The sequence below is a fragment of the Capricornis sumatraensis genome, chromosome 8, assembly GCF_032405125.1.
Source record: "Capricornis sumatraensis isolate serow.1 chromosome 8, serow.2, whole genome shotgun sequence".
Classification (NCBI taxonomy): Eukaryota; Metazoa; Chordata; class Mammalia; order Artiodactyla; family Bovidae; genus Capricornis; species Capricornis sumatraensis.
Window position 1 is genome coordinate 88,058,912 of NC_091076.1, and position 11,184 is coordinate 88,070,095.

At 56.4% G+C, this 11,184-nt stretch overlaps 2 protein-coding genes across 2 annotated transcripts; both read left to right on the forward strand.

The window, feature by feature from the left end:
- The first annotated feature begins 2,580 nt into the window (after window positions 1-2,580).
- Window positions 2,581-4,284, forward strand: HOXB6 (homeobox B6). The gene is made up of 2 exons (XM_068978874.1): window positions 2,581-2,995; window positions 4,025-4,284. Exons 1-2 carry the CDS (start codon window positions 2,581-2,583, stop codon window positions 4,282-4,284), a joined length of 675 nt encoding a protein of 224 aa, XP_068834975.1.
- Window positions 4,285-6,951: 2,667 nt separating this feature from the next.
- On the forward strand, window positions 6,952-8,443 carry HOXB5 (homeobox B5). Its single transcript, XM_068978792.1, has 2 exons — window positions 6,952-7,513; window positions 8,196-8,443. The coding sequence occupies exons 1-2, from the start codon at window positions 6,952-6,954 to the stop codon at window positions 8,441-8,443; spliced, it is 810 nt and encodes a 269-aa protein (XP_068834893.1).
- The last annotated feature ends 2,741 nt before the right edge of the window (window positions 8,444-11,184 follow it).

The following is an 11,184-nucleotide window of genomic DNA, read 5'->3' on the forward strand; positions in this document are numbered from 1 at the left end:
CATTTACGTCCACCTCTCCGTACACACACCTCCTCCTTGAGCAGGGAGAGACACCCCAGACCAGCAGATGGCTGTGCCCACTGTGTATTTATATGTTCCCTCTTGGAGACAGACCGACGATGGTGGATGTAACCACAGACAGATTCATAGAGATCTGACTCCAGAAGTCAGGCAGCCTCTGGCCCAGCCCTGCTTGCCTGCTCTTTCTCCCAAACAAACGGATCAGACGAATAAACGCTCATAAATACCTCTGGGCTTAGATAAGAGCGATGAGGCGCTATTTCCTTTCATGCCCGACTCCAGGCGCCCAGGCCCTGCCTTTGCGGCTCCATCTCGCGGCAGGCAACCTGCAGAGGTGAGGTTAATTTGGGGCTATGACTCTAAGGATAAGGCGATTGTTTTCGTGCTTCTATCATAGGGGAAGTCTTCATCTCTCACTGAATCTTATGTTATCCAGGCTTCATGGGAAAGCCCATACCAAACAGTCCTAGTTTGAGGACACTGTGACCAGAAAGGAGGGAGGGCTGAGGCCCAAGGCCCAGCCTCAGTAGCAAGGAGGAGGGACACAAGGCATTCTCCCCACCTTGCTCCTCCAGCCCAAATGTTCTCCCTTCCTTTCCAGGAGTGGGCCTAATCAGCTGGATTTGAGCACTTATGACTGCATCATTAGGAGGCTAGAGTTCATTTTTTCAAATCTTGACACACACCCCCCCAAGAGGGGCTAGGAACTGGTTGATGGGACAACCAGGAATAGCCACTTAACCATGAAGGCAGAGCAGAGAAGTTGTCCTAAGTTTTGGGAGCCTTGTGGGCCACTTTGCAACAACCAAGTTCCATCCCTGGTCACTAACCTCAATCCTTTACCACTTTTCCTAGTGTCTTGTGCCATCTTCAGTGGGCAGATTTGGCCTACAAAAAGGAGTCCAAAGAACAAGTCAGAGAAGGGTCAGCCTGGTCCCTTCATCATCAGGTTTTGTCCCACATTCTGGCCCATTCCTGGCCCGAGGTCCAAAGCTTGTCATTCTTTATGAGCATTAGAATGTTGAAAATACACTGTGCTTCAGTCTTCCAGGCTGGTTCCAATGCTCATTTTCCTAAAATAAGAGTCAGAGATATACACACTCTCTCACACCAAAGCTTGTAGGCAGCAGGCTGGTAATACATACATGAGAGGTGGGAGGGATTGTAGAGATGCTGAGAGACAGAAGGGTAGTGAGCATCTGGAGAGGGGATACGGAATGATAGTGGTAAGCTGCCTGCTGCGGCCCCAGGAGAACCCAACCCTCCCCCTTTTTAAAATGAAACAAAAACCGTCTTGAGAAAGAATTAATTAAAAAAGAACTGTCAGCTTCTGGAGAGACCTGGAAAAGGAGCGATGGCTCCTCTCTTCCCACTGGTTTCTGATTGTCTCCAAAATCAGGAGGGTTTGAAGACCTAAAACTGGAGGAGGAACAGTTTTCTTCCCTGTAGTTACTGAGGCACCTTTGATACCTAAGAATTTGTAGCCCAGGATATTCTAATGTCTTTTGGCGTAGGAAGTGGGGTGGAGGGAAGGTTGCAGGCAGGATAGGGATCAGACAAACCTCTCACCCACCCTCTCCCTGTCCCCCTCTTCCCAGTGCCCCTTCCTGTGCCAAAAGCAAGCAATACATACTAGAACCAGGCAAGATATCTTGGGCAGCGGCAGCGGTAGCCTTCCAAGAAGCTCCTAATCTAGCCGCACATCAAAAGGGAGAAGCTTTTAGGCTCAGACCCTCCTCGCAATTCCCAGTCTTCTGGGTCCTCTGGCCTGCCTCTCAGACTACAAGAGCTGTAGAGAGGCAGGAATAATAAGCCCAGGCTTGGAGGAGATGGAGTAGGTCTGAGAAACAGGAAAAACAGTTTTCAAAACCTGGGAAGGAGATGGTTTCTTCTTCTTTTGCTTCTCGATTTCTGAAAGCGATGCTAATCGGCGGAGAACTCTTCTCTCCTCCTACCAACACAAAACCCAAGAAACCAGCCTTCTCCTTTAGTTCTCTTCTAGGGAGACTGAAATTCCAGATTCCGAGATATTTATCCACCTTCCCTTGAGGGAATGGGGCTCAAGCAAGTCAGGGGTTAACTTTTCTGAAAACACAATTAACTTTTTCTTATTCCTGCGTGGGGAGGGGAGGGATATATTTATTTAATCACTGGAGGATGGGGTGGTCTCAATCCAAGTGCTCCCTCCTCCCTCAAAGGCATAGACGCCTCTTTCGCAGATCCTACGTAGGTGGAACGGGACGCGTTGTGCTGTTGGGGAGAGAGAGAGAGAGAAAGCAGAAGGAGAAGGAGGAAAAAAAGGTTGATAGGTTTGTGCGCGGGTCCCTCGCGCGGGCTGCGCTCCTCCTGGGTGCTATTTGACAATTCCTGCCTCTGCCATTGGTCAGTGTTGGATCAGATGGTTGTATTTCCTTCTGGCCCTCACTGGCACCTCGCCATCCCCCCTCAGCTAAAACCCAATCTCAGATATACTACTAATAGGCGCGGCGCTCGGACTATAAAACACAACAAATCATAAACCCGGCGGAGCAGCAGCGGCCGCGCGCGCCTCCCCTCCCAATGAGTTCCTATTTCGTGAACTCCACCTTCCCCGTCACTCTGGCCAGCGGGCAGGAGTCCTTCCTGGGCCAGCTCCCTCTCTACTCGTCGGGCTATGCGGACCCTCTGAGGCACTACCCTGCGCCCTACGGGCCCGGGCCCGGCCAAGACAAGGGCTTTGCCGCTTCCTCCTATTACCCGCCGGCCGGCGGCGGCTACGGCCGGGCGGCGCCCTGCGACTACGGGCCGGCGCCGGCCTTCTACCGCGAGAAGGAGTCGGCCTGCGCGCTCTCGGGCGCCGACGAGCCGCCCCCGTTCCACCCGGAGCCGCGGAAGTCCGACTGCGCGCAGGATAAGAGCGTCTTCGGCGAGGCCGAGGAGCAGAAGTGCTCCACTCCGGTCTACCCCTGGATGCAGCGGATGAATTCATGCAACAGTGAGTGAGACTTGCTGAGGCCGCCGCGACCCCCATGGGCTCCCTCCCCCCTAGAGTCAGAACTAGAGAGCCCCCCCCCCCAATTCTTCCACGGAGGAAGCCTCTCGGGTTGGAGCTTAGGGAAGATTGGGCGCCTGCCTCGATCTCCCGCGCTGCCCTCACGCCCTCAGGAGTTGCAAAGTTTGCAAAGTCCCAGATGCACTCCGAGCCAGGGGGAGCGAGTGGGTTCTCTGCGAGGGCCAGGCAGCAGCCGAGATCCGGGTCAGCGAGGCAGACAGAGCCCGCGCAGCCACTGGCTGGGCTCTCCCTGGCGCCCCCAGCTCTGGCCCGGTCCCCCACCCCAAGACTGTTCATTAAAAACGGAGTACGTCATGGGAAGGGGGGCGGCGTGACGCTGGCGAGGGAGAGTTGAGTCTGTCCCGGACTGGTTTTCCCTGGGGGTCGGGGGCTGGGGAAAGAGGAGGCACCCGGAAAGGGGTGGTAGTCAGAGGAGGGGGGGAGAATAAGGGGAAGAAAGAGAGGGAGCGGGCGGAGTCGGAGAGAGGGAGAAGCAGGCGCCGGGGTCTCAGGTTGGATTATTTGTCGGTCTTAAATCCCAAATTGATGTCCATTAACGGGACACGAAAGTGAGGAGCCCTTAATGCTGACTACGGATCGATCCACGTCATTACAGATTAAGGGCCGGAATGTCACGGGGTGGTGGGGGGGCCAGATGGGAAGAAAAGATGCGTCTAGGAAGAGACACACCTGGCCAGTGCTTCTCCAGCCCCTCCCCCTAGGCTCAGGTGGGATTTAAAACTGCTCCTCCCATCCCCCCACCAAGAATCTAGACAGAAGGCAAAAACCGAGGAGACCCGGAGGGAATCTGGAGGGGGCGCTGGAGGAGTGAGGAAAGGGGGGGGGGCAGGGAACCAGGGAGAGTGGAGGGCATCCCGGGACAGGCTAGAGTCCCCGTTTGAGGGTCGAATGGGGGAGGGGGGTTCTGGCCTTGGTGACCCCAGGCCTCAACATCTCCTCTCTGCGTAACAGGTTCCTCCTTTGGGCCCAGCGGCCGGCGCGGCCGCCAGACCTACACGCGCTACCAGACGTTGGAGCTGGAGAAGGAGTTTCACTACAATCGCTACCTGACGCGGCGGCGGCGCATTGAGATCGCGCACGCCCTGTGCCTGACGGAACGGCAGATCAAGATCTGGTTCCAGAACCGGCGCATGAAGTGGAAAAAGGAGAGCAAACTGCTCAGCGCGTCTCAGCTCAGTGCCGAGGAGGAAGAAGAAAAACCGGCCGAATGAAGGCGCTGGCAGGGGGCGGGGGGACGCGAAGGGAGAGGCCTGCGGGGAACGGAGGGCAGCGAAGAGCTCCGGGGAAGGCTCTGCGGGCGGGGGAGCCTGGGGACCTGGTCTCCAGAGCGCGACAGGCGGGGCCCCGCGCTCTCCTGGACGCCCCCGCCCGCAGAGCGCTCGCTGGGCGCTGGGAGGCCGTGCTGCCTGAGCCCAGCCGGCACCCCAGCGCCGCCTCCATGCCCGCACAACCGCCTCAGCCCGAACAGGCTCCCGCGTGAGAACTGAGGACCGGACTCACTTGATGTTTCCTGGAAGCAGAGCAATATGCTCTTGTCCGTGTCGCGTCTCACTTCGTCCATGTCGCCCGTGCACGGTTCAATGGTAGATTCGCAGTCCCCTCGGCGGGGGCCTCGAAGACTCCCTGACCCCAGACCTCTCTCCCAGTCCCTCCCCAAAGCCACTGGAAGGAGCACATACTACCTAGAAGTAAGAAGAGGAGCCTCAGAAGAAAACAAAGTTCTATTTTATTAATTTTCTATGTGTTGTGTTTGTAGTCGTGTCTTAGCTCTGGACGTGAAATACTTCGGTAATAATATTAATATTATTAATAATGATGATAATAATAAAGACGTAAAACCTCGCTGCTCAGTCACCTCTGCTCCTCCCCTGCCATTCCCCCACCCCCACCGCCACCCCTGCGTCCCGGTGCCGGAAACTCTGCAGCGAAGGCCGGAGCTCTGGTCGGCCCCAGAGGGCCAGACGCGACTCGGAAGTTACAGTTGAGATAAAGGCTGCAGCGGTCCGGCCCAGACTCCAACGCCGCGCCTCGCCGGTGCCGAGGCTCACAACGGCCTTTTCTGGTGCAGAACTGGGGGACGGAGAAGAGTCGTTCCCCTATTATTCTCTAGCTTTTCTTCGTTTGTCCGTGGCAGGAGGGAACGCCACCGAGGCCCCCTAACCGGGAGCTCCTGCAGAGACTGAGCCCGGCGGGTCTCTGTGCCTCAGCGCTGGGTTATGTCCGCAGGATCCCTGAGGCCGGTGATCTTTGGCCTGCCCACATGGCCTGATTTCCGCCGGCCTTGGCCCTCGGCTCCTGGCCTAAATTGGGGCCACCGGGTGTCTTGTCTCCCTGCCCACAGCTGCAGTCTCCAGGCGTCCCTTCCTGCCTCAAGTAGCGGCTCAACGACAAGTAGGGGGATGTGAAGCCGCCGGCAGGCGCCTGGGCGAAGGGCAAGACTTTCCCCCTGCTCTTCGGAGACCTGAGGGCAGGAAGCCAGGTGATGGGGCAGTTTGGTCACATCCCATCAACTTTAACGGACCCATTCTGTCCCTACCCCACCCCACCCCCACCCCCACCCTCACACAGGCGACAAGATGAGGAGACTGTTTTCTTTTCTTCCTCCTCCCTCTCTTTCCCTTTTTTATTTTTAAAGAAAATAGCCATCCGGCAGAGGGGGCCCAGCTGTGGCGGTCTCTGGCCGCCAAGCGCGCTCAGCAAGGCGCTGCTGGTCCTCCGAACTCCCTTCCCTTCCCTTCCCGGGAAGGCGTGAGCCGCCCGGCAAATTCTGAAACTACCCAGATGCCAGCAAGGGGTCTCAAGTAGGGATTCCCAAGGCAATAATAGCAGGCAGTTGGTGAGAAAGCAGAAGGATTCTTCCTTGATCCCAGAATCTCAGGACCACGTTTACAGCCAAACCCGAGTCCCTGATGCGGTGGCCTCTACCGTTTTTCTCCCATCTAAGCCACTTAGCCCCAGCTGGGCTCTTCTTTTGGGGTCCCTATCCTGTTCTGCCATCCTTCCGTCCTGGGCTAAGGATGAGGAAGAGTATTTCAAACTTCTCAGGGGACCCGGAGAAGCGAAAGTTTCTCCTTCGAACCCTTGGCTTTGCCCCACGGGCTTGGCCTGGATGTTGTGGATGGACCGCTGCAGCCGGGTCAGGAAGCAGATCAGGCCGAGCTCACAGGGGAAGCCCTTTGCAATACTTGTTTTTCACACACATCTTCCAACCTCTCCCCCATTTCTGCCCCCCAACTCGAAGACTTGCAAGGCCCGAGTAAAGGAAGAGCAAATCAAGCTTTGGTCACCTTCAGTTAAAATAATAACGACGACGTCAGGGAGAAGTACCGAACGATAAACTCCACTTACGAGAAAGTGGGTAAAGGCTTAATCGGGTTTCTCCTCTAAAAGACTCAACCCTTCGGGTTAGCCTAGGCCGGGTTTCTTTCTAGCCCGGCGGTTGCACGGAGCCAGCAGGGAGGCAGTCGTCGCCGCCATGGCGGTCGGCAGCCCGCGCTCCCGCCGTTCGCCGGGAGGTGGCGCGCTCTGCTCAGAGGCCGCCGCCAACCTTCTCCCTGTTTCTCCCCCTTCTCCTTTTTCCCCCTCTCTCGGAGGCTCGCATTGAATCGGCCCTAACGATTCTCGGATCGTCATTATTTGTAACCATAGAGCATGAATTACCTCTTGAGGTCATCAGCGAGAATTTACGACTGGTCAACAAAAGCACGTGATTCCCTAACGCCCCCCCATCCCCCTTCCAACCCCCCCCCCATATTTGGCCGCATACATAGCAAAACGAAGTACAGTGCATCGCTATAATTCATTAATACATCATAAATCGTGAAGCACAGGGTTATAACGACCACGATCCACAAATCAAGCCCTCCAAAATCACCCAAATGAGCTCGTACTTTGTAAACTCCTTCTCGGGGCGTTATCCAAATGGCCCGGACTATCAGTTGCTAAATTATGGCAGTGGCAGCTCTCTGAGCGGCTCTTACAGGGATCCCGCTGCCATGCACACCGGCTCTTACGGCTACAATTACAATGGGATGGACCTCAGCGTCAACCGCTCCTCGGCCTCCTCCAGCCACTTTGGGGCGGTGGGCGAGAGCTCGCGCGCCTTCCCTGCGCCCGCCCAGGAGCCCCGCTTCAGGCAAGCGGCGTCGAGCTGCTCCCTGTCCTCGCCCGAGTCCTTGCCCTGCACCAACGGCGACAGCCACGGCGCCAAGCCCTCTGCTTCGTCCCCCTCCGACCAGGCGACCCCGGCCAGCTCCAGCGCCAATTTCACCGAAATAGACGAGGCCAGCGCGTCCTCGGAGCCTGAGGAAGCGGCGAGCCAGCTAAGCAGCCCAAGCCTAGCTCGGGCGCAGCCAGAGCCCATGGCCACCTCCACAGCCGCGCCCGAGGGGCAGACTCCGCAGATATTCCCCTGGATGAGGAAGCTTCACATCAGCCATGGTAATTCTCGCTCTCGCTCCTCTTTTTGTCTTCTCGGCTTTTCCTTCTCCGCGTTTGGGGGTGGGGGGAGTCGGCGAGGGAGAGCTTGGCTTTTCCTCAAATATAGATTTCTTTTTTTCGGAGGGGGAGAAGACTCTTAAGAGGGTCCTCACAGCTCGGGGGGACAGAGCCAAAAGAGGGCTTAGCTGGGGGGTTGAAGAGGAGTGTTTCCAATAATTTGTTCCCAGATTTCGCCTTAGGTTTTATTTGCCCAGCTGTACTAGCTTTAGGATGAAGGATGGGGTTTATGTAACACGGGGAAGGGTCCTGTTTGCCCCCGAAATTTTGAGACTGCTTTTAGCAGAGGAGGGGCGAGCAGTAAAACGAGCTTTCCAGGGCAAAAGTGCAACCGTTCTCCTCCCTCCCGGGGTGAGCGGCCGCCTGAGCCCAGCGAAGGGTGAGGCACAGGGAGGGAGCCAGAGACAAAGCCGGGCGCCTTCGCTGCGGGCAGAAGTGGGGTCTGCAGGAGAAGGGGGCATCAGAAAGCAAGCTCGGATGTGGGCATCTGGAGTGGGGAGGATCGGAGCTGCGGTGAGCTGGGTGCCGGGGACGCCTGGGTCCTGCTCCACGCCCCCCTCCCACCCAGTGCCCCCTCCCTTAACCAGAATAACGCGGCCTCGCCGCTCTGCTCTGTCTGCTCCAGACATGACCGGGCCGGACGGGAAAAGGGCCCGAACCGCGTACACCCGCTACCAGACCCTGGAGCTGGAAAAGGAGTTCCACTTCAACCGCTACCTGACGCGGCGGCGGCGCATCGAGATCGCCCACGCGCTCTGCCTGTCCGAGCGCCAGATCAAGATCTGGTTCCAGAACCGGCGCATGAAGTGGAAGAAAGACAACAAACTGAAAAGTATGAGCCTGGCTACAGCCGGCAGCGCCTTCCAGCCCTGAGCCCGCCGGGAGGAGCCCGGGCGGCCCAAGAGTTCATGCCGCCCCCAGCCCTGGCCCCTCCAAGCCTCCTCGCGCTGCCGCCGCCCGCTGGGAACCGGTTCCCACGAGCCTGCCTCAGCCCGGGCCTTGTGTTACGATTTTTCGTTTGGTCTTAGGTCTTCCTGTGGCTCCCTCTCTGCTGGACTGGTTAATCTTGTTATTATTGTAATAATAATGATAATTATTATTTTCCCTCCATGCTCCCCACTCCCCTGAGCTCACCCCCAATCCGCCAGTGTTTCTGAATGTTCGTGTCTGTGGTTGCACTCCTTCCCCCAGGAAAAAAAGAAACTCGCATGTTTAATGTGAACTTTCCCCTCCCCATCTGTGTTATAACTTATTTATAAAAGGATGATCGCTGTATTTTGAGTTTCAGCTGGAAACTTCTCTAAAAGGGGCAGCAGTTGAGGTGGGATAGTGCCGCAGCGCGGGCCCAGCTGAGCTGGCCTCGGAGACCGGGATTCCATGACTGTGTCTCTTTCCTCCTTCCTCTTCCTCCTCTCTCCCCACTCCCAGGCCCAAGTTTCCTAAGACTTGGTCCTGAGGTGGGAGGGAGCTAAGGGGGACCAAAGGGGTGATGTTGAAAAGAGGGAAGGTACATAGTGAGATTTAAGTTCCTGCCGCCTGGGTAGGCCCCACAAGGCCTGGTCTGGGAGCCTCAGAAAACAAAAATAATCCTCAGTGTAAAACGTCTTGTGTATTTCTCTGTGAATCCGTGGGTCTGGCATAGAGGGCCCAAAGCTTGTAAATATGGGGATAGTCTGGGTCAGACCTATCCCCTCTTCCCTACCCATTTCGATTCCAAGACCATTTGTAGTGAGCGAGTGGGTGCTGTGCTACGTGTGAAATCTGTCTTTGCCGGGCCTGTCTCAGTGATTCGCTTTTGGTATTTGTTTGTAGCTTTCCTTGAAGTCAAATAAATGTCTCCCCTCCTCCACTGCCCTTCCACTTGTCTTTTCTCTGGGGGCCTGCCTCTCCCATCACCAGACACACCCTAGACCATTCTTGGTAGATCTGGGGTGTGGGGAAGAGAGAGTAGGATGCTCCCCAGCAGCCCCTCTCAGCCTTCTAAGTCTCTGCTTAGTCAGTGGTACTTGGGCCAGGGGACAGGCTTTCATGCCTGGGGGACTGAGAGGCCCACAAATCCCACCTGAAGCTGGAACAAGGGGCGAGGGAAAGGCTGAGCTGGACTCCACCCTGGCCTTCCACCAGCTGGCCGGAAAAGTCTCTGGAAACCTCTTCAGGAAAAGTAATTTGGGCCTAAGCCCTAAGCAGGCCTGCCCAGCCCCCTTGTCCCCTAGTCAAATCCCAATTCAACCCTGTCACCCAGTAGGCAAACCCCCCTCCAAAAAAAATCAGCTCAATTTCAAAGGTTTCCTCTTACCCTCAGTCTTCTCTACATTTATCAAGGGCTTCTTCTCTCCAGGGGCCTAACTGACCTGCCCTCTTGATTAGGAGCTGGGGTCCCTCCTAGAAGGCCCTTGGTTTCCCCTTCAGCCGAACTGGCCCAGGGCCCGGGCCCAGTCCTCTTCCATCCAAGTCAGCCTCCACCCTGAGTACAAGAGTCAAGTCTGGACACTTACCCAGTCTGTCCCTTCCAGCTTGGCCCAACTTCTTACAGGGCTGGGGGGTGGGGGAGCTGGTGAGGAGGCTGCCGAGGGTCTTGGAGGCTCTACTGGGCCCCCTTTCCCCCATCCCCCTTGACTTTGTCCCCCTTTGTCCATAGCAAACTATCCCAAAAGTCGCTATGACATTTAGATGTCAAATGGATAGGGGTTTTATCTTGAAGTTAGATCGTAAAAATCGCGGAGAAGTCAGACAGATACCCCTCACTGGCTCGAGAAAGTCACGTGAGGTCCATAAAGTTAGTTTTATGGTTTTGGGGAGTTGACACCGCGCGGTATATTTCACATTCTCCAGAATGTTAAGTGACACTTTAACTGCTCGCTGTGGTGGGGAAGGGGGCAGAGGTAGGTGAGCGCTCCCCGGGCCCAGAAGGCGGTGGTGTGGCGGCAGCCCAGGCCCAGCTCTCCCGCAGTAAGTTGCTTCCAGCTTTCGCTTTTCCCCTTGAAATTGTGGGGCTTGAAACTAGGGGAAGGAAACCGTGCCTCCAGCAGGGCTATAGGGTAATAAGTGGGGGAAATTTAGCCTGGTTTTGCACCAAGTTCTGACCAGCTGGGTGTCTGAAGTGGGGCACGTAGTTCAGTGTGAAAAGGCCTCCGCAGTCGTTGGGTGCCTGGTTTTATTTGCAGGAGTGCTTGACTCTCTGTGGGCAGAAGGCTTGTGTGGGTTCCTTCAGTCCTCTTGGAAATTTAGGGGGCAAAAAGGAGGGGTGTGTACTGCTGACAGGAGGGCCCCATGTTGGGGGGGGCACTCCACTACTGGGCATCTTCAGACAGACGCCTCCCCACCCCCAGGAAAGAAACTTTATGACATTCATTTGTCAGGGGTGTGGGGGGCGCGCCGCTAGGCACTTTTATCTGGACACATCTGAGCTGAGAAAAAGCCTGGGGAAGGCTGAGCAGCTGCTGTGGGCTGCCTTGCACTGGCGCACTCTCTGGCTTTCAGAACTTTGAACCCATGAAAGGGGGTACCTGGGTTCTCTGTGCCTTCATCAGGGCTATCTGGAATGGGGAGCGGTGCGCCTGCCTTTGCACCCAGCTTCAGACTTTTGGTCCCAAGCCAATCTGCTGACTTGACTC